At 34.3% G+C, this 23,688-nt stretch overlaps 2 protein-coding genes across 4 annotated transcripts; one reads left to right on the forward strand and one right to left on the reverse strand.

The window, feature by feature from the left end:
• The first annotated feature begins 879 nt into the window (after positions 1-879).
• Positions 880-2,704, forward strand: LOC127076708 (nucleoside diphosphate kinase 1). The gene is made up of 4 exons (NM_001426852.1): positions 880-1,128; positions 1,458-1,506; positions 1,749-1,980; positions 2,194-2,704. Exons 1-4 carry the CDS (start codon positions 1,075-1,077, stop codon positions 2,306-2,308), a joined length of 450 nt encoding a protein of 149 aa, NP_001413781.1. The 5' UTR covers positions 880-1,074; the 3' UTR covers positions 2,309-2,704.
• Positions 2,705-10,071: 7,367 nt separating this feature from the next.
• Positions 10,072-14,827, reverse strand: LOC127076709 (uncharacterized). 3 transcript variants are annotated; one of them, XM_051018452.1, is made up of 9 exons: positions 14,368-14,825; positions 13,471-13,580; positions 12,939-13,007; positions 12,573-12,688; positions 12,427-12,481; positions 12,103-12,223; positions 11,752-11,799; positions 11,497-11,591; positions 10,072-10,626 (listed from the first exon to the last, which is right to left on the reverse strand). In XM_051018452.1, exons 1-9 carry the CDS (start codon positions 14,441-14,443, stop codon positions 10,525-10,527), a joined length of 792 nt encoding a protein of 263 aa, XP_050874409.1. In that variant the 5' UTR covers positions 14,444-14,825; the 3' UTR covers positions 10,072-10,524. The 3 variants fall into 3 exon arrangements, with proteins under 3 accessions (XP_050874409.1, XP_050874410.1, XP_050874411.1); XM_051018453.1 differs by lacking the exon at positions 14,368-14,825 and adding an exon at positions 14,156-14,316; XM_051018454.1 differs by having other exon boundaries at positions 10,199-10,622; positions 14,368-14,827.
• Between the last annotated feature and the right edge of the window lie 8,861 nt (positions 14,828-23,688).

Below are 23,688 nucleotides of genomic sequence, written 5' to 3' on the forward strand. Positions count from 1 at the left end.
TTTCTCGTGCCATTTGGGTCATTTTTGAAAAATCCCCATGTAAAAAAAGTTTGGATTCCCCCTAACCTTTCAAGATTCATCTCTTTTCCTCCTCATTAAACCAACTCAACTTAAAAGTTGACGTGTCATTAACATGTATGACATTTTTCATTTTAAATAATTTTCAGATGTGTAAATCAGCACACAAACTTATCAAAATACCCCTAATTCAAGAGATTGTTTCTCAATTTCAATTTAATCATACATCTAACACATAGGGGACATACCTCCACATTCTACAACAATGGTTACCTCTACATCCCAATCATAAATCTACTTTGTGAAAAAGAGGTATTAACCCTATTCTAAATTATCAAAACTAAATAATAAAGTACAAACTAATATAAACGAGACGAATTTGAATTGTGTACTAGCGACCTCATTACTCAAATCGTCTCCGAATCCAAACTCAATCAAAACATATTTTTCATGTCAAACTCAGGGAGGATTCTTATGGGTATATGTGAGTTCGAGTTATGTTGTCATGTTTAATAAAATATGTTATTTAAATATTACTCGAACTTAAAATGAAATAAGTTCTTAACTAGGTTAATGGGTCAACAAGACCAAAATATCATACTCAAACTTAAAAAGTGAAATAAGTTTTTAACTAGGTTAATGAGTTAACAAGACCAAAATACCATCCTCGAACTTAAAAGTAAATCTCTTAAACAATTTCTAAATTAAAAAACTAAAATAACAAATTAATTTTTTAACCCTTAAAAAGTATTAATTTTTTTTATAAAAAAGTAAAATTTAAATTTTCTAAAAAATTCCACATATTTAATCTTAATTAAAATTGTGATTAGGTTAGGTCACCTTAACACCTCAAAAGATTTATTCGAAAATAACATTTTTTTTAATAGGAAAATGATTCTTCAACTTTATAGGTCGAATATTCGCTTGTGAAATTAGGTTTAGGGTTCATCTGCAGCCATATATAAACCCCCTTTGTCTCACACTTCGTTCTTCCTCAAATCTCACTCTCTCTCACACAGCCACAGTAACTGAACTCAATACCAAACAGAGACCAAGATGGCCGAGCAAACTTTCATCATGATCAAGCCCGATGGCGTTCAAAGAGGCCTCGTATGTTTCCTTCTTTCACACCCTTTTTTGTTCATAATTTTCATTAAATCTGATAACTGATTATGAAAATTTGACGATTTAAGCTTCATTTCATAATAAATTATCTTTATCCGGTAATTATTTGGGGAAATTTCCGATCAAATTTCGTTTTTTTTTAAATTTCAATTTGAATTAGGTTTTTATTTATTAAAGTTAAGTTTGAATCGAATGTATCATTCTGATTCGATTATTTTGAAAGTTATTTGCGTGGTTGTTATGAAATTGTGGGTTGATTCATGTTGCACTTTAAAGTTAAGTAATTTTTGGCTGATTTGTTTTGGGTGTTTCAGGTTGGTGAGATTATTAGCAGGTTTGAAAAGAAGGGTTTCTACTTGAAAGGTAACCCTTATTATATTAAATCTTGTTTATTTGTTCTATGATCAATGAAAAATAAAGTAGGGATTCTATTGTTTTATTTGTTTGTAAATCACTGTTAGTAATTCATGGCTTGGTGAGATTGTTTTAGAATTTTGATTTTCTGCTATTTCTAATGTATTGTATTGATATAGATTTTATTAGATTTCTGGTTTTGTAACTGTTTTCAACTGTTTGTGATGATGAATGCTTTTTGTTGATTTCAGGTTTAAAATTTGTGAATGTGGAGCGTGCTTTTGCTGAGAAGCACTATGCAGATTTGTCTGCAAAGCCTTTCTTTAGCGGATTGGTGGATTACATCATCTCTGGCCCTGTTGTTGCCATGATCTGGGAGGGTAAGAATGTTGTGACAACCGGAAGAAAGATAATTGGTGCCACAAACCCTGCTCAATCGGAGCCTGGAACTATCCGTGGTGACTTTGCCATTGACATTGGCAGGTATATACGTGTTCTTGTTACAACGAATCTGAATTATCTGTGGAGAGTCTAATACATGATTCATTGAACAAATTTATTTGTCATTGCTTGGTTTGAAAACTTAGTATCTAAATTACAATCAAGTTGATCAAAGTTTGAGCGCACAACTAATTTTATCAACTTTGTTTAAATTGTGGTATGCAGTGTGATTAATTACTGTTACTTTTGATGCAGGAATGTTATTCATGGAAGTGATGCTGTTGAAAGTGCTAACAAGGAAATTGCTCTGTGGTTCCCTGAGGGTGCTGCTAACTGGGAAAGCAGCCTTCACTCTTGGATCTATGAGTAAAGATGAAATATGTGGTTGATTTTGAATCTGCCCTATTTTGATCTGTTAAATTTTATTAAGTCTGGTATGTGTCTTGGTTTGGATGTCAAGTCTCTTTATGTTGTTTCTGTTGAAACATTTTCACAGTTTGATTATTCAAATCGAAATCTAGTTTTGCTTTGAAACGTTTTCACAGTTTGATGAATCAAATCGGAATCTAGTTTTGCTTTTCCATGTCAGTATTCCCTGTGTTTGAGACATTGACGTGGTTGCACTTAAATATACAGTTATTATTCTAGTACACCGTTTATGTTTGTTTAGTACACCGTTTTATGATGTTGTATCGTTCTTCCAAGCGATATACATCATATTCTCATTCATTATGAATGGAGTTTCTTCCATTTATTTGATTTGAAACAGACAATTACTTACAATTTTTTGATTTGAAACAGAATTGAGAACAAGTTTTTGAATTGAATCACAATTCTTCCATTAATTTGATTTGTAACACACACCTTTACAAATTTAGTGATTAAAATTACAAGTTAGGTATTTCAATTTTTTTAAATAATTTGAACATAAATTTAGTAACGAAAAATAAGTATTTAATTAGAGAAAATATATTGTTTAAAAATATATACTAGAGAATTCAATGAGAGAAAATTGGAAAGCTTTCATTGAATCTAGTGTACAAGTCAGTTTCAATTGATATTTATAAGCTACTAGATTCTATAACTGATCCTAACCAACTTTTCTAATTTTATAACTAACCATAAAAGTTGTGTGATCTACGAGTGGTGCATCTGATCAACTGGTGCAACTCGCAACTTCATTTACTTGTGCTAAAAGCTATTCATCATTGATAGCTTTAGTACCTTCCCTCAAGCTTAGCGTGGTATATGTCATGCATGTTAAGTTTGGAAATGAAAGAATTAAAGTTCTTTGGTGGCAAAGTTTGGTGAAAAAGTCAACAACTTGAGCTTGTGATTTAATAGAAAGTAACTTGGAGATGCCTTTCATGAGTTTTTCTGAAACAAAGTGGCAATTAATCTCAAGGTCCTTTCATGAGTTTTTCTGAAACAAAGTGGCAATTAATCTCAAGGTGTTTTGCACGTTCGCGGAAGAATGAATTAACTACAATGTGAATGTCACTCTGATTGTCACAATAGATCATTTGTTGCATTGAAACGAAAGTCATTTATTAAGTAGATTAACCATTAGAATTCACAACCAGGAAAAGATGATAACACTTGGTATTTTGCTTTCGATGAGCTCTTTGAAATCATTTGTTGTATCTTTGCTCTCTAAGAAACAAGTGAAGATCCAATGAAAAAGAAATAACCTTAGGTTGACCTTTGAGTGCCAATGCACCCTATCCAATTTGCATCTGTGAAGCCTAGTATTTGAGGGTTAGAATCCCTTCTGAATAGGATACCTCTTTCAGGCGAGACTTTTAGGTATTTCATAACTCGACATGTGTTATAATGTGTAACTATTAGTGAGGAGATATTGAGTTGTTGTGTTGCAAAGCTAATATTGGGTCTGATAGTTGTCAAGTATGGTCGCTTACCTACTAATCTCCTATATCCAAGTATGTCTTCATATGATGCAGATGGATCTTAATGTAGCTGCACACATGGATCAAGAGGAGTTTTTGCAGGTTTACAACCAAGAAGTCATGTATTGTTTAAGTGATCAAAGTAGTACTTCCTTTGGTATATGCTAATTCCAACCTTAGAGTGTGCAACTCTTATGTCTAAGAAATATTTGAGTTTTCCAAGATCCTTGATTTTAAACTCATCATCAAGTGCATATCTGATTCTCTCAATTTCTTCGTAACTATTTCCAACTAGAGTGACATCATCTACATACGCTAGAAGTGAAATGAAACTAGTTCCTTTGTGAAGAATGAACAAGGAATGACCCGAAGTGGATTGTTCATATCCTTGAGTGACTAGGAAACTTGTCGACTTCTCATACCACTTTCTACTGACGTGTTTCATTCCATAGAGACTTTAACAACTTGCACACTTGATTTAGTTTGGGACTTGTAACACATTGAGGAATTGACATATACACTTCTTCATGTAAGTATTCATGCAAGAAGGGATTGTTTACATCTAGTTGATGTAAGTGACAAGAGTTGGTGGATGCTAGAGAAAATAGTGTTCTTACAGCAATGATCTTTGTAATTGGTGAGAAGTGTTATTATTTGGTACTGATACAATCGTAAGTGCCTAACGACATATTTATATACATGTCCATAAAATAAAATACAGCATATGATATATGTCATACAATAGTGCCTAAATAAATAAAATTCGAAGAACTATGTACAATATCTATAATTGTACAAAATCCAGATTAGAAGATCACAATGAAAGCTTCCCTTGAAACATAAATGCACAACTCTTCTTGTATAATATAACCTGCAAACAATACATGAAAAGCAACAACAACATTGGAGTGAGATGACAATCCCAGTGAATTCCCTATCTTATGGGTCCACTCCACTCTACAAGATTTTCTAATCAAATCCTAACTCAAGTCCTTATCGCTCGCTACTTGTGTATCATTCACACAAGATAACTAAGACTCGAGTGTCTAAGGGATATTCACAACGTATGGAAACATGTCACTGAGTTCTTGCAACTCAAACAATTACTACTCGGATTCACAAAACATGAATCCCTGAATGGACCTACGTCTAAGCTAGGCTTAATTCATGCATGCTCGTATGATTCTACTTTCGCGGTGGATATCGGATCCTCTATGAGATTCAAACTCAGTTCTAGCGACCGTCATCCATATGAGACTCTAACCCACTTAGATACACAGTATAAGACTTCAACCCACTTATGTGACCACCTTTCTCCCATGTTTGCCATGGTTGGGAATCAAACCTAATTGAGACATGAATCATTGGTGTCACATTCCCACTTACCACCTAAGCCTTTGAAGTGATACGTGCACAAACTATTTGAATACATGATTAATTCTCATAAACTCGTGATTGCTCTCATCAACCACTAGGTGACCGTTATCACCAATTCTCATGATATCATATCAAGTCTTGTGGCATCATAACATGATCCATTCATTACATATTACACACATGTTCCATACAAAGCATATTCATTCATTCATGTGATTACTTGTCCGTAGTACACACCATGGTACAATCACGTCTAAGCATTCCTATCTAAACCATTTCATGGCCTAAGTTATTCTTTCTAAGTCATTACCTAAGTTACCTCACCTACCATCATAATTTTACTCAATCATCATATCAACACAATCAATAATTTATAACATTTATCTCATAATATGGTTCATACTATACATAATCAAACATTCAACCAATTTACGACACATACATTATCATATCACAATATCATTCATGAACACACATAACCCAAAATGCCTTAAAAACTCTTGGCAACTCACGAGATTCCTTTTCATCACTAGATGAAGCATTGTATTCTTATTCGAATGATTTCAACCTCATAATAATCGGAGGTACGATTCTCGTTTTATGGTGGAAACGACGAATCAACTAATACCATTATCATAAAGCATCCTCCATGATCAACTTACTCTAGTTTGTTCTTAGGTTATATCTCATTCTACTTGTTTAATCCACTTAAACAATATTAATGCAATACATCTAATCATGGTAGAAGTTTAGAAAATATGTAAGATACAATTGCCTAAAGTATTCAATAATATTAACCTTGGTCTGATTGTAAGGCGTTTGCACCATGACAAAGAGATACTGGGTTTGACCCCAATGGTGGCAAAGTTCCATTTCCCCCCAAAGAATAAGGTCTATAGGTCGAACTATAAAGGCTATGTGTCGACCTATGAAGGTCTTAGGCCAACCTATGGGAGGCAACACATAGAACAAAGGCTACAGGCTTCAATATTGAGGCGTGGATGTCGACATATAAGACTATGTGTCGACCTATACTGAAGGGAAAACTTCTATAGGTCGACCTAAACCCGTATGTGTCGACCTATAACAAGACCATTCTTTAAACATGTTCCTACTATACCTGCATAATAGTGATTCATTTTCTAACAGATGATTCCACCAATGTTCTAGCTAACATACTTTATGAAGATCATCATACGATATATATATATATATATATATATATATATATATATATATATATATATATATATATATATATATATATATATATATATATATATATATATATCCATGGTTTCTCAATTCATGGTGCTCATAATCAAAACAACAACAATCATCATTCAATCACAAGAACATAACCATCACATAAAGAACATGTATAATCATTTTTTTTCATGGAGCTATTCATAATCAAAACAACAACAACGACATTGAACATATGGAACACAACAAAACCATGATGGACATAATAAAAACAAGTTCATGATAAAAATCATAATTAGGATAGAATATTCCTCCACTATCCTATGGTTCTATCACAAACCCTAATTCCTAAAATCATAAGGTTCTAACTAGAACTCACATGATTCAAGAAAATGATGATGAGATTGATGAAATAGATATGAAATTAGTGATGATGATAATGAAGATGTGATGAATCCATTAGTTTTTCCTTTCTTCTTCCTTCCTCTTCTTTCTTCCTCCCATTCTCTTCTCCTCTTTCTCCTTTCTCACGTTTTTCCTTCTTTCCTGTCCTGATATCTTCTTTCTCTTTCTTGTTCTTATCCACACATTCTTTCTTCTTCTTTCCACCACACAACATAAATATATAGTATAAAAGTATAGTATAATATAATATTAGTCAATGATATAAAATATCTCAATTGACATTTTGTCTTATAATACCTATAACCAATTATTAATGTTATCAAAATGTCCCCTCTTGTACTTATTAATTTTGGTCCTCCTTATTTTATAGATTTTGATCCCTTTAGAGTCCATTGATTACTCTATTGGTCTCAACTGACAACCTTTAGAGTACTTAAGGTTGTATCAGGTATAACACCCCCCCCCCCCCCCCCCCCCTTAAATTGAAATTTGCCCCCGAGTTTACTCCACTCAACAATAAACATTTCTTGCATCACCGTCTTAGGTCAACACTTGACTTTACCTTGATTTCCAACCTATGACATATTCATTCTTCCATCTTACCTTTCCTAGAAATCTTCCTTCTTTAGTGAACTCTCGATACTTCATGATCTTAACCATATTCTCATTTCAATATTTAATTAACTTTTAACCTTATCACCACTTAATTCATCTGATACACCGCTCTGAATCACCTGGTCATTTCTGGAAACTACAACTCCCTTCCTCGTCCTAAGCTACACAAAACATAACCACGACATCTTATCTTGCTTTGGAAAATCAACCCTTTTCAAATATTCACGAGATAATTTACCGATTCTTTGATTACACGCAACATTGACGACTCTTCTCTCATAATTCCTTCAGTAATTAAGTCAAACTTCATAGTTCATCAATTGATATCCTTATCAATTTCACTTCACTTGATACCATAACCTATGAGCATCTAAACTTGATGCTTCACTTTTCTCGTACTACACTAATAAAGTAGCACATTCAACATGAGATTGTCTTACTCCCATTCTTACGAGTAACTATTTCTCTGATCCTCCATATAACCTTCCACCGTTAAATGTACCTAAACTCACATTTAACCTTGATTGCAATTTAAATTTTTATATCTTTTGCCAAACATAAAAGACTTCCCTTTCCTGACAACAAATCTAAATCCATTTCTTATTTTGATTTAGTCCATATATATGAGGCCCTTTTCCTACCCCTCCTTGCTAGGTAATAAATATTTATTAACTATAGTTGATGACCATACTGCTAAATTTTCCCAATGAAATTAAAAAATGAGACTTATTTTTCAATAAAATCCTTTTTTTCTTATATCCTTACCCAATTTCAAACTAAAATCAAATGCACAAGGTTTGAAAAATGGCATTGGGTTTATTCTTAAAAGTTTTTACATAATTTATGCCATCCATCACCAAACCACATGCATAGACACACCTCCTCCTCAAAATAGCTTAGTTGAAAGAAAATATCAACACTTTTTAGGTGATACCCATCCTCTTCTCTCTCCAATTCTTTTAGGTTGGTGCTCTTTCCCATGAAATTTACATTATAAATAGATTAATTTCGAATTTGTTATCTTTGCATTTATCTTTTTCTATTATTTAACCACACACAAGATTATATTTCTCAATTAAAGATCATTCATTCTATATTACATTCATAATAAACAAACTTCATTTTTAGAGACACAATTTTCTATTACCATTTCTTTCAACAAATTCTAGCAGCACGCCCCAACCCACCTTCCATGTTAATACTGACTTCTCCTTAGATTATTTAAACAGTCACGTTCCATCTCCTTTTCAACCCCAACCATCCTACCCTGAACCTATCAGCACATCTGCATCCCACCACTCATTCTCATTATTGCTCGCCTAATACAACACCTATCCTACCCAACTAGTAACCACAACCATTCACTTGCTCCTACCACTCTCCCATATCAACATATTCCCAAACCTCATAGTTACCTCCATTCAATGTATTTTTCTCCCTCTTCATCTATCTTCAACTAACACTCATTATCCTCTATCTCATATTATCCCTTACACGTAAAATTTTCAATTTAAAAATATCCATTATTAATGAACCTAGTTCCTACACCTGTCATAAATGACCATAATGTCTATATTTTCCAAAACATCTTACGCCATCTCTTAAGAACATGTGGGTAGTTTTCATATGTATCCCAAACTAGTAAATCATAAGATATAATAAGGATTTTCATGCGTCGTCCTTCACCTTTAAAAAGCAAGTGGTTTATTGTATGCTTTTTCAGGTTCTAGAAAAGTCATGAGAGTACTCTTGATTCAGTTAGACATTTAAATAAGAGACAAACTAGTAAAATATCACTTTTATACTTTATGATTTTCAAAATACTAGAGAGAAAGCGAACGACATTTCACCCGTGTTAGGGGAAAAGCATAATTTTAAAAGAAATCAGTAGATGAACGAGTATGGTAAAAGCAACATTCGAATTGCAAAACACACAAAAAGTAAACAAGTTTCTATAGCAAAAGGCACACTAGAGTTATGCTAAAGGGACGCGCACACATGCTGAATTTATTGTTTATGCTACACCTGTTTTGCACCATGCCACGTTAGGGAGGATCCACAGTTGGTGGAATCAGTGATTATTGGTAGTAGCTTTCATTTGTTAGCCTTAACTCTTAGAAGCACGTTTCTCCAAGGCCCCATATGTTTGTTACCTTTTGAAGATAGTTGGATCAAATCTCTTCCAAATGGGAAAGCATTGTGGGGGAACATTTTGAGAGACTCTAATGATGTTTTCAACCTAGGCCAAGGTTAGAAAAATTATTGATGAGAGTGACTCTGATGACCATTAACCTACATGATGATTGTAATACGATTCATCCATGCTATCCTATTATGCACCACATACACTCCCTATTAAACCTTGATGGCAAGCTTAAATGGATTTGTGAGTCGGTTAAACTAAATCACTCATTTTGGGTTAAAAGAATATGGAACTGAATTTGGAAACGATTATTTCATAGTGTGCGACAATCTCATCGTTCATAGATATGAAAACAAATATGCTACCAAAACTGTGCAAAACAATTTGATAGGGAAACAAATATGCAGCATTGGTATTGCTCAAACAAATATGCACTTCTTCAGAAACACGTATGGAAGATTCAGTAACTTCAAACCTGGCTGAAATGCAATACTGCAGCAAGCTGCATTTACCATATAATGAACCACGAGAAAAACGTGCAGAAGTTCCACAATTCATTAAAAATCTAACACCAAGCAATTTTACATTTAAGACTCATGGCATCATGTTAGCCAACACCATCATACTCCAACTAGATTAAAAGCTTATTTACTGCATCTCAAACCTTGTTGACACAACCGTTTCGCATTTCAGGAGCACAAATTACTCCTTGGAAATTGTTATCTTAAGCTCACATTAGTGTTAAAAAGTTTTGACTCTGTAACCAAACACAGCAAGTCCGTGAGGCTTTTTAAGCACACATTAGGGTTAAAAGTTGACTTTGTCTTGCTGAAATGTTATTGTATGCTGAATGCCAGGCATGAAGATTATAGAAGCAGCGAAGGCCTTCAATGCTATAACTCTAGGAGATTGACAGGTTTCTTGAACTGATATCTATCGTGAAAGTAGTTTGTATGAGGGCAAGTCTTCAAGACGCAATACTTCTTCTTGAAGAAGTTCTTTCTCTAGCTCACGCCGTGTAGATTTCATCACTGTCTGCCAGAACATTAATAATTGTTATATTAGCAACAGAAGTTGCTAGTAATCTATAGCAAAGAAGTAAAGGTCAGCTGCTGAGAAACAAGACAATGATCACCTCCAAGACTCTAAATTTTAACAGAGACAGAATATTGTTTCTCTATTAAACTGTATTTCTGTTTCCTATTTATGAAACACTTATTTAATTTCTTATTTATGAAAAAAGCATCCAATTTAGTCCCTATACATACAATTATTTTCAATGTTATCCTTATCCTTGCATATATTTCCATTTAACAAAGTTTGGCAAGAAACTAAACGATTTAGGTGGACAAAATTGAAAATAATTCTTACAAAGTGACCAAAGTTTAATTGACTATCAGAATTTTATATGGACCAGGAATATATTTTTCACCTTATTCCTCCTAGATAAATTTCTATATTGAAAAAAGGAGAGCAATGGCAGTCGGTTACCCAATAACATGCCATGCAGAGCACTTCTGACTTAAATGTTTTAAAACCTCTCTAGTCTTCCAATATCAAGGGATGCATGTTTCTCAACTTGTATTTTTTGTTTGCTTTCTCCTTTCACCACATTTTCTCAAATTTATTTTGAGTTTAAAGGGCATTTTCCATAGTTGTAAATCAATTTTACACTTACATTAAAAAAGTGACCACTATTTTGTCATGTTAGGTAATCAGTTTCAGGATGCAGTTATAAGAGTGTGCTAATGTGGCAAAATAGTGAATTTCCAATGGATGTCAACATATAACTAATTAACACTGACGGTGCCTTTTTCTTTAAACTCAACTTAAGACCCTTGGTTAAATTTGGTTGAGCCATAATATTTTCCCTATTTCTACAAGCTGAGATTAAGGGATACTTACATTAAAGTCCATGTATGAGGCGCGCATAGAAAGCCATTGGTGATCCATCAGCTTGAAAGCTATGCAGTAGAGAAGATCAAAAGCTGATTCATTTTCTGCCAGACAAACATAAATAGATTTAGTTACTGAAAGTTGCGAGCTAACACTGAAACATGCAAGTAAATGCTATAATATTGTAGACACAAGTTTTCGATACGACCGAATTCCTTTTCTCCCTTGATCCATAAAAAAATTCGAGGATGGAGTTCAGGTTACCTTCAAGAAACTTTAGGAAAGTTGCTCCCACCAGTGTGCGTGGCTTCACTATAAATGCAAAGGATATTATTGTTAGAAAATATTATACAATTCTAACAATTATTATTAAATAACTGTTCCTGAGACTGACTCAATTTATAACAATATGTCATCATGAATGACCCAAGAGATAATTTGTCGGTGACCGTTTCTATACTGATTTATTCAATAGTAAAATGTCAGCATCTATAACATTGAAAGGACACCCAAAATATTAAAACAGTTTCATGATTTAATTTGTCTGGTCATCAGAAAAGCTAACATAACAATGATCAGAAACAAGAAATTATAATAACATGAAAAGTAACAGACCAGCTTCAAGATCAAGCATCTGCACCAGCATGAATGTGATGTTAACACCAGCAACAGCAAACGGATATTCCCACGCGGACCGATCTCCTTCCCGCTTCCATAAAAGATCCTGGAACGATTTCTACAAAAATAGAAAGTATAGGTTTTATGATACAGATACATGGGTTGTACTGATTTGATCTAAGGTCGATCAGAAGAAAAACCCAAAAATTTAAGAACAAAAAAGCATGATCCTTTCATAGTAAACTTCTATTTCTGACAACCTATGTAATTTATTTGTTGCAGTTTCAAATTAGATTGAACAAACCAAAAATTAAATCATACCGGGAAATTCCTAGCAAAGAACAGAAAATTCTCCAAAGAAATAAAACCACCACCCCTTACAAACACATACAAATAAAAATCATTAGTAACAACTAATTAAGATTAACACAAGATCTGACAGTGAAAAAATTAAGGACAAAATCTACCTAAAATCTGTTGATGGATCCTTCCCTTGCCAGCCCATTTCCTTCCATTGCTCAGATATCAAGCCACGGAGCTCCTCTTCAGGAAATGCAACATTCCATAAAGCCCTAAGGGCCTCCTATAATGTATAATATATGTAAATTAAAGTCACAAGGAAAGAATAAGAAGACTACGAGTACTCTTCTTCAGGAAATGCAACATTCCATAAAGCCCTAAGGGCCTCCTATAATGTATAATATATGTAAATTAAAGTCACAAGGAAAGAATAAGGAAACTACGAGTACATAGGTTAAAATTTTTTACTTACATCAATAACTGTTGCCACATTGTTTACATAGACTGAAAAATAGTAGTGATAGAAATGGTACCTGGTGCTCAATTATAGAACTATCATATGGAACATCTATTCGTCTCTGTAGCCTCTGCAAGCATTCCTCCTAAGGATTGGAATTTCAACATTATAGTAATTTGTTGTGACTAAATTAGAAACAGAAATATATAATAGAAAATGTGAGTAGAAAATGCTCCCAAATTTCACATGGTATACAGGGAACACAGGTATATTGGAAACGTAAAACATACAGATGATTAGCAATTGGTAGTCAAAACTCTATCAAATATCAATATACATGATTTGGAGGAAAAACAGGAAAAGGAGCAAATAACCAGAAATACAACAGAAAGTTACTTCCGTTATTTGGTAAGATCGAGATTGCAAAATGTTCCTTGTAACCAGTTTAGAAGATGTGTTGTTTTTAAAAAAGTTGAAGCATTCTCGCACAATATCACATTATCTAAAATAATGTTCTTTTAGTTTTTGCTGGAAGATGCATCGTGCATAAAAGTTACCAGAAATACTCAACATTAATTAAAAGAAGCTTCAGTAATTATAGAATGTACCTGGGCTAGAGTTAAATCAAAAAAGCTAGAAGCATCACTATCTCTTCTCTGTACACATACACAAGACAGACTTCTACCAAGCCATGCTGCTGATCCTGCCACAGCCTCCGCTGTAATGAAACAAAATTGCCTATCAATGACTACTCAAAGAGCTTTTACGCTACAAATTTCATCCTAAGTTAATAAAAAAGCAAGATTTGTTCAGTAAGCACTTATTTCATCCTTAGCACACAGTTTCTTTACACTTCAGTTTCCCATGTAAAAACAGAAGCATCAGCTTATTTGAACCACATTTCATACCAAAAAGATGAATGTGAGTTCCTATAACTGGTTTTTTTCTAACAGTTTACATAATTTACATTTGATTTCAATTAAATCCTCAAAAAGGATAAAAATAACAACAGAACAACAATAATGACTAAATTGTGTAAAAGCAGCCCAGTGCATCATCTCCTTGAATTCAATTTCACAGCAAAGAAAGAAACTGTAAATCACTTTGTTAATTTCCCAAACAATTTATGTGTTCCTAATCACATTAAGCTTAACCAATAAACCTCTCAAACAAAAAAACAAAGCCAATTATAGATGAATTTCGCGAACACCAGATCTAGAGGGATAAAAAAGTAAAATAAATTAATAATGGAATTGAAAGGGAAAAAAAAGTAGATATAAAAAATTCACCTACCAATGCAACTTAGAATATCACCCATCATCAGATCACGAAGCTAAAATAAAGCGAAAAAAATAAATAAATAAAAATATACGGTTTATGATCAATCTATTATAGAGGTACGACAACTAGACAAGTACAACTATAGATAGAGAGAGAAAAAAAGTTGCTAAAAAGAAAAGAAAAAAAAACAAAAGAAATGAGATAAAAAAAATAAAAATATTGACCAGAATTTGAATTGCAGGTTTCTCCATGCGGTGTTGTTCGTCTAACAGCAACGAATGAAGCACCTCTATTATCCATTTTCTTCTTCAACAATATCTACTACTATAGCATCATCATCATCACCAACCTGTAGTCCATTATTTAACCGTAAAATCTCGCCGTCGAAATCTGAAGACGCCGGAAACCGTAAAATCTCGCCGTCGAAATCTGACGATGCCGGAAACGAACGGAGCGTGAATCGAGATAGAGTGGTGGATGAGAATGAAGAATGGAATAGGAGAAAGCGGGAGAGTTAGGGTTTGATTGAGATCTGAGAGGAATAGAATAATATAAAAAGAGTTTTGGAATGAAAAACGGTTACGGTTAGAGTTGGAGATGAAGAGAAAACTCTCACTCCGCTCTTATGCTTTGCTTCACCTTCCTTATTATGGCGTTAACGTTTTGTTTAAATTTATATTTTCGCTGTGTCTCGTGATATAAATTTGATTTAAATAGGATTATTTTTGGTACAAGATTTATATATAATTTTTAATATCATAATTAGTACTATTTCGGGTGCATACAATATTGATGTTGTTTTTGAGAGGTTTAGTGTGAGTTTAGTTTTAATTTTGAAAAAAAAATAGTTATTTTTCTTATAAAAAAAAAATATTTAAAAAATCGATTTTTTTCCTCAAATAATCCATTTTTTTTAATATCAAAATAACTCAGTTTAATTTTCAAACTACCATATTTTTAAGAGGTACCATACTTTTAAGAGATAGCGTCTGATGAATTGACGTTTGTTCTCCAAGTTAAAAAGGTGGCGCCAATTGGATTGACTTATGCACCTAGTGATGCCAATCCAATTGACGTCTGTGTGTAGTTTTAAAGGAGGTGCCAATTAATCTGACATCTGTGTGTTGTGTAATTTTTTTTGAAAAATAATGTACATTATAGATAAAAGTCGAAATTGGACCAATTGATATTAATATTAATATGCGTTCACATACAATAACCAAGAAGACTAGTGTCGTTGACCGGGACGACCTAACTGACCTCCGGTACAACATCCCCTAGCTACTCGAACGCATGGCCTTAACCCACGTTGATGATTCACCCCAGGTCTTTGAGGATTTGAGGGCCCAGGAACATCACCACCACCTACAGGAGATTGCCTAACATATTCAAACAAATCCGTGTAGTCTTATGTATGCAATGAAGCGCTACCATCATAGTTGAATTTGTGATCCATGCCAAAGTAGTTGGGTTATGTTTGAGTTATTGGAGGGGGACCATGACGATTGAAGGGCGACATTGGTGTGAATGATGCATCGAGGAAAGGTTGAAATGATTGTTGTGGTGTTTGGTAGCTATATGGTTGTTGCATGTTTTGCTTTTGTGATGTTTAGGCTTCTTGACTATAGTAGGAGGATGGACGATTGGTGTTAAATGATCTCTTAGTGTTTTGGCTAAGACGGATATGGTAGGGTGATATGTTGGATGCATAACGATGTTGGGTGTCTTGATGATGATCTACTTGTTGGTGGTGGTACGGGGTATGTTCTTGGTATTGTGGTTGGGTGTTTGGCATGTTATGGTCGTAGGTTTGTCTGTTTGTGGACCAAAATTTTTTATGGATAGGGGGTTATGAGTAACCGGTCTGGTAATATTGTTGGGGGTTAGATGATGAAAGAGGAAACTATCAAAGCTAGCACACATGCGGTTACAATTTTTAACCGTCATGGGCAAAATTTCAGTGTACAGGAAACAATGGACCACAATGAGGGGAAGTCAAATTTATCCTATGCTGTCAGACTAAATAGAAGTTGGTGCGACTGTGGGAGGTTCCAGGCCTTCCGTATTCCTTGCTCCCATGTCATTACGGCATGCACACATACTCGCTAGGACGCTTACAACCATCTATCTGATGTTTACAAGGCCATTACCGTCATGAATGTCTATAACGAAAGCTTCTCAATGCTAGCAATGGAGGAATATTGACCTTCATATCAAGGGGACATAGTTTGGCACAACGATGAGATGCGAAGAAAGAAAAAAGGACGGCCAAACAACACGCGTATTAGAACAGAAATGGATACAGCTGATAAAATGATAAGATTATGTAGTATATATCGTCAACCCGGATACAATAAGAAAAAATGTCTCAATCTAGGAGCAAACTCTGCATCATAATTTAGTACCTCCTTTCAATTTTTGTAACCTTTGATTTTGATATATTAATAACTTTTTATTACAACAAGGTTAACAACAAATATCACTCCAACTTAAACACACTTAAAACCGAATAGGTCTGAATAAACAACAAAAATAACAAATGTCAAAACAGATAAAAATACTTAACCACAACATTTAAAAACAACATTTCTAACTGATTACAACAATCAAACTGATGTTATCTAGTCCAAACATCACTCCCTAGCATCCTTATCATTTTTTACTCGCACTCATCCACGTACAACATCGAGTCTCTCAATACTTCTAATTTTTTTGCCTTCAGGTATGCTTCCGTCTAACCAACGAACCACTCCCTCTTTAGTTGCTCGAAATGACAGATGTTCTAGAGCATCATCTCCATCAGAGACTTGTCTCTCGAATAAATCATTTTCCATAGCGACGACAAAGACGAAACATGTTTGCAATATAATGAAAAGAGGCGTAGAAAAATGAATCATCCAACACATCTATTTATACAAAGAAAATTACACAATACACGGAAAATTACACAATACACGGAAAATTACACAATACGCGATGATGCTGAAACTGAAGGCGCATTTTTTGCTCGGATTTGTTTCTGCTCGAGCGCTTCTGGTAGCGATAACCCTCGTCCTCAACTTTTCGAATAAGCATCGTTTTGGGGTTTCAACAGAAGACTCCTCCTTTTGGTGGTTTGTGACATGGATCGGGTTGACAGGGACTCAGTTTGGGCCTAAGGCCCAAACGAGTCTATTTCTATTGAACATCTCTGCCCTTTGTCTGTACCCATTCCTTCATGCTTCTTGTTAATCTTATTTAATTAGCTTAATTAATACAAATTAATTTCTGATTCAGGTTCGATTCTTGTTTTTTAGGCTAATTGTGATTAGTACGATTATTTGTAATCATGAGAAATTATGTGATTAATTAATCATGATTAATTGTGAATTAATTGGTTAATAGTGATTTAAGTAATTAATTATGATTATTAGAAATGTGATTAATCAATTTAATAGAAATCATTAGAAATTTAAAGCTAATTAGACTTAGCCTAATTTTCTCATATATCCATGTGTTATTTTCAAATTAATTATCTGATTTTAATTAAATATAAATAATCTTTATTTTAGCTTTCATTTAATCAATTTGCACGTAATGACCATTGTTGCCCTTAGGGCTTAAAAATCTTGATTTTAATGCATGTTCCCCTAGGTTAGGGCTTTAAGTATAATTGTCCGATTTTATTTAGTTGATTAATTCGATAGGATATTATTATACATAGTTTCAACTATCATTTCAATCCCACAGATTAGTGTTGATCAAAGGACATTTTGGTCAACCAAATCCTTTGTAATCGTGATGTAAGCCCCAAGCCTATTCCAAGTGATCAAAAGACCATTGATCCCTTGATATGGCAAGTTCATTGCGCTCAAGCTATTGTAGATATGCTGAATCTATGAAGCTCAAGACCTCAAGGTTCAAATGCAAGATCAAGACCTCAAAGTCAATGTCAGTCAATCATAGCTAACAAAGTGGACTACTTCTCAAGCACTACAAATGTATTAACACTTGCCGATCATAATTCAAAGTGTACGGTACGAGCCTTAAGCAATAGAGAAGGAATGTGGCTGGAGAATTCCTACCCCCATTATGAATATCTTTGGGTATGGGCGAATGACCCAATGCTCATCGTATTCACCTCTATTCATAGACTTTAGCACAATTCGAGTTAGACGATTGACAAGTCTCTCTTCATAAAGCATTAGTGCAACAATCAAAAGACTACACCAACAACTTATAAATCATAATTCAAAGTGTGTGGCACAAGCCTTAAGCAATAGAGAAGGGATGAGACTGGAGCTTTCCTACACTTATTCTAGATATCTTTGGGTGCGGGACGTTTGGCCCGTGGCTCATCGTATTTACCTTTATTCATAGACTTTAACACAATTTGAATTACATGATTGTCGAGTCTTATTCTACAACAAGTAATACTACATAAATAAGATCAACACAAGGGACATCCTGTCAGCAACTTGTTAATTTTGATTCAAGTTGCATGCTATGAGCCTTAAGAAACAAAGAATGATGAAAGTGGAGAATTCTTATCCTTGTCTAGAATATTCTTGGGTATGGGATGAATGACCCAGTTGCTCAAGGTATTCGCCTTTGTTCATAGACTTTGGTGCAATTTAAATCATACAATTGACAAGGCTTCTTCTTCAAGCAAGCATCAATCATTCAACACGTCAACATTGGAACACCATTGCATACCAATCATTTCTTCCTCAGTGGATCATTAATCATACTCTCGTTGACATTCATATATCCTTTGGATCACTTCCTTTATAATTAAGTCTTTGAATCCTAATCAATCATTGTTTGCCTCGTCAGTCCTCTTGTGCTTTGGCAAACCCTACATTGTGAGCCTTATCAGTCCTCTTGTGCTTAGGCCCACTCCATTCAATCATTGTTTGCCTTATCAGTCCTCTTGTGCTTTGGCAAACCCCTCAATCATTGTCAGTCATATAAGACCTCTCGTGCTTAGACGTATCTCTTGCCTTGTAAATCCTCTCGTGGATAGGCCAATCACTTCATAATCAGTGTTCAGCTTATAAGACCTCTCGTGCTTAGACTAATCTTTTGCCTTGTAAATCCTCTTGTGTATACGCCAATCATATCTCATTTGTCCTTGTGGTTGATCACCATCTTTGGTTAGTACCACATTCCTGCTTCTTAAGCAATCTGCCTTTCAGCAATCAATCAATATCTCTCTTTGTTTTCAGCCGTAGTAGGCTGAACTACGATTGCTCTGATTTTCTCATTGCATGATGAGAATACATAGACACGAGGGTTCAAATCCTCCACGGGCATACTTATTTATTCTTCCTACCTTAGGGAATTTCTTCATTCATCTCCCTGGAACATTAATCACGACCTATATTCATATTCTATCATTCATTCACTTCATGTGATATATCAGTTATCTTTGAGCCAAATACAATACCTTTGAGTTCCATCTTGTATCTCTTTGTGAACCAAGATCCGATTTGTTTGTCTTGTTAGTCTTCTCGTTGCTTAGACGAACATATCCTTACTTACTATGCATCCATATATAGGCAATCCTTTCTTTTTCGATTATTCCAATACAGTGACACCATGTCTTAGACCCCTTACTTGTTGGTTCATACCAGTTTTACTCTTGGGTTCATACTTTCGCCCTTTTTTGGAGTTCAAAACATAATCCTTTGGTTTAAACCATACTTTTATCACACTTCTTTTCACCTCCTACCACTAGTTCTTTGAACTACGGAGATCTGAATTCCACATTGCACTATGAGGATACGTAGGCATGAAAGCCCCAATCCTTACCGAGCACTTTATCTATTTCTTTTCCTTTCCCATTCCTTTGTGAGTAATCTTTAGATATAACACCTATTCAAGCAAGAACAATCAAAACGGTTCCCATGTAGTACCATGGATGTTTGGGATGTTAATACCTCCCCCTTGCATAACCGACTTCCTTACTCATCATATCTCTTTCCCTCGAGTTTTATCGATGTTTTCCCTTTCCTTCGGGAATAAATAAAGTTCGATGGCGACTCTGTTGTATGTTTGAGTGTGCGATACGTTCGGGTATATTTGCGCTAGCTTCAGGCTTGATCCCCATCTAAGTCAGATATTCATAGTCATAGCTAAAAATCATCTTTGAACTCTCTTTCCCCAATATAAGTCAGGTATTCTGATCTTCATAAGGAATCATCATCGATATGCCATTTTCCCCAGCTAAAGTCAGGCATTTCTAGTTATTGCTAGGAATTGTCGCATTAACTTTCAATTCTCCTCAGTAGAGTCAGGTATTCTAGTCATCACTAAGAATCGTCACTAAATTGTTTGATCTCTCCAGCAGATGTCAGGTATTCCAACCATTTCTAGGAATCATCATTGAACTTTTATTTCCTCAGATGAGTTATGTATTCTAAAGTCGTCACTAAGAATCGTCATTGTACCTTCTTTAGAAATTCGTCTCCAGTAGAGTCAGGTATTTCTAGTCGTTGCTAGGAATTGTCGCTGAACTATTTTGGTTTTTATATCCCCAGTTAAGTCAGGTATTCCAGCCGTCGCTAAGAATCGTCACTGAACGACTTCTTTTCCCCACAGAGTCGGGTATTCTAGCCGTCGCTCAGAATCGTCATTGTACTTTCTCATTTCTCCCCAGTTGAGCCAGATATCCCAACCGTTGCTAGGAATCATCATTGGACCTATTTATTATCCCCACTGAGTCAGGTATTCTAGCCATCGCTAATAATTATCGCTGAATTCACTTGTTTGATCACTAGTAGATGCCAGATATTCCAGCCGTTGTTAGGAATCATCACTGAATCTTTATTTCCCCATCAGAGTGGATGTTCTAGCCGTTGCTAGGAATCATCGTGTTTTTTTTCTCCCCAACTCCTTTCTTTTACCGTTTCACATCCCATAGTAGAACTTTTTCCCCACCATTTATTCTGGAAGTCTTGACATTGAATTTTACTCTTTGAAGAGATACTTATGTTGCATACATCGCACATATAATCATCGTAACCATATAATATCCCCAACAACTCATAACACTTTCATCCCCGACAGAGAAAATTTACGATTACTCTTTAATATTTAATCCCCTCCTACCATGAACGTATTGGAAGTCGTTGTTATCTATAGATTCAGGTCTAAGAAGATTAAATAGGGGCAACTGTAATACCCCAAAGTTTACCCTAGCCTATACAACTTTCATTGAATCCATGACCCCACTACACATTAACGCATTCATTGTTTCATCACCATAATCTCATTAAACATTCATAACCAAAGACATATTACACGGACTAAAGGCATGATGTTCACACCTGAGAAGAAACTAGGGTTTTCCGGTTAAAGCTGTAGAGAAAAAATGTGCAAAAAAGCAAAAAATCCCTTTTTGGTCTGTGTAACTGGTTACCGAAATCCTGGTAATCGGTTACACCCTTTTAAAATGGGCATCCATACCATTTTGGCATGTGTAACCGGTTAGCCAAATCCTGGTAATCGGTTACACAGGCGTAACGAAGGCTCCCCAAGCCATATTTGCCCTGTGTAACCGGTTACTCTGATTCTGGTAACTAGTTATCCTGCGCAGAACAGAAGCAGTAACTTTTTTTACTCTAAATTGACCTTTCTTTTTCACTCACCTACCCACCTGTATTCCCTATAAATAGGGCATTATTTCCCCCTCTTTTGTACAATGCTTGCAGCCCCAAAAGTTCTAAAAAACATCAATCAAACCATCTCCTTAAACCTAAACCAAAACAAATTATTCCCTCTCAAAATCACTCCACCAACTTTTTTCCCCATTTCATTTTTTCCTTAAAATCTTGCATTCTCTAACACTCACAACTTAGCCCTTTCATTAAGTTTCAACCATAAACACCTCCACTCCAAACCTCTTGTTTCATATTCAAGTTCAACACCATAACAACTTACTATTTTGTTCTTACTATTAGAGTCAAGTTGTGACAAATGATAAAGTTTGGTTTACACATTTTTTTTGGGATATTTTGTTCTTACTATTTTTTATTCATCATTTTCAATCAAACTTTGTTATTGTTATCATTTGCTATTTATTATTGACTTGTTGTTATGGTTGTTTAGAGATGATAAAACCTTCAATGTTTCAAACCTATTAATGAATGATCAATGTATTACTCATGATACTTTGAGGCATTGATATGTTGCCTCTATTTCAACCATACTTGAGTCATTTGATGCACAGATGAAACCATCTTTGTGTATACTAACGTGTTAACCCATTTACTTATGGTGTTTCCATTAACTACTAACTTCTAACATTTATATTATTGCACTTTATTTCTTTTCTATTTATTTGCTCACAATTTATTTTATTATTCATTTTATTTCAAGTATTTTATGTTTATGTCCATTATTATCTATTCATATACCATTTACATTGTGTCAATTTATTTGTTTTCTTACCACCTTGTATAATAAATAAAAAAGTAAAAAAAAATTATAATCATTTGAGTGATATCTTTTATTTTTCAAACTATTGATCGATGGACTTGGGGTTGTATAACTTCCATTGTTACAAATCTATTGTTAGATAATTATTAATCATCTTCAATACTTTGCATCAATGATAAGTTATCCCTTGATGCGCCATATTTTGAGTTTTTTGATTTACGGATAGATAATCCTCAAACGTTTATTTTGCACATATTAGTAATCACTAATTATAATTCACTAACTTTGTCTACTATTAATCTTTGTTATTGTGATTTTGTTACCATTAACTTATGATTTATTGTATGTCATTTATACTCACTAATTATTATTATTGTGATATTATTATTATTATTATCTTGTAATTTACTTTTATGTCATTGCCTTGTAATTTACATTCAAGTACTCATTATCACCATCATCATCATTGCACACACTCATCATGCATATTTATTCTTGTTATTTACTTTATTGTCATCATTTAACTTAAAATAACAAAAACATGATAAAATGATAAGACCAAAAAAATACATTTCACTTCTAGTCAACATTACCCATTTTCTTGTTTCGTTACTTTGTATATCCGTTACATTACCCGTTTCTTGTTTCGTTACTTTGTATATCCGTTACATTACCCATTTTCATAATCAAATAAACAAACTCGTGATTCAACGTCAAGTTGGCATTTTCATAATCAAATTCAAAATACAATAAAATTACGATTATTATTGTGCGCCACGAGCCTTAAGTGGTGGAGAATGAGTAAGAATTGAGCATTCCTACTCTTACTCTGATTATTTTGGATGCAAGACGTTTGACTTATTTGTCTAGAATAATCACCTTCACCCATAGACTTTAGTACAATCTAATCACAAACAAATCTTTTCATAAGTCCTTATTCAAGTTAAAAACAATACAACCCATCAAACTCATTTTTGCGCCTTAGGGCACCATCCCAAAAACCTTTTTCTCAAAGACAAAATCAACCAACATAAACATTTTATACTCCGAACTACGGGGCTCTGATTCCTCATCACACGATGAGTGATACGTAGGTACGAGCGCCACAATCCTTGGCGAGCAAA

The sequence above is a fragment of the Lathyrus oleraceus genome, chromosome 4 (assembly GCF_024323335.1).
Source record: "Lathyrus oleraceus cultivar Zhongwan6 chromosome 4, CAAS_Psat_ZW6_1.0, whole genome shotgun sequence".
Lineage (NCBI taxonomy): Eukaryota > Viridiplantae > Streptophyta > Magnoliopsida > Fabales > Fabaceae > Lathyrus > Lathyrus oleraceus.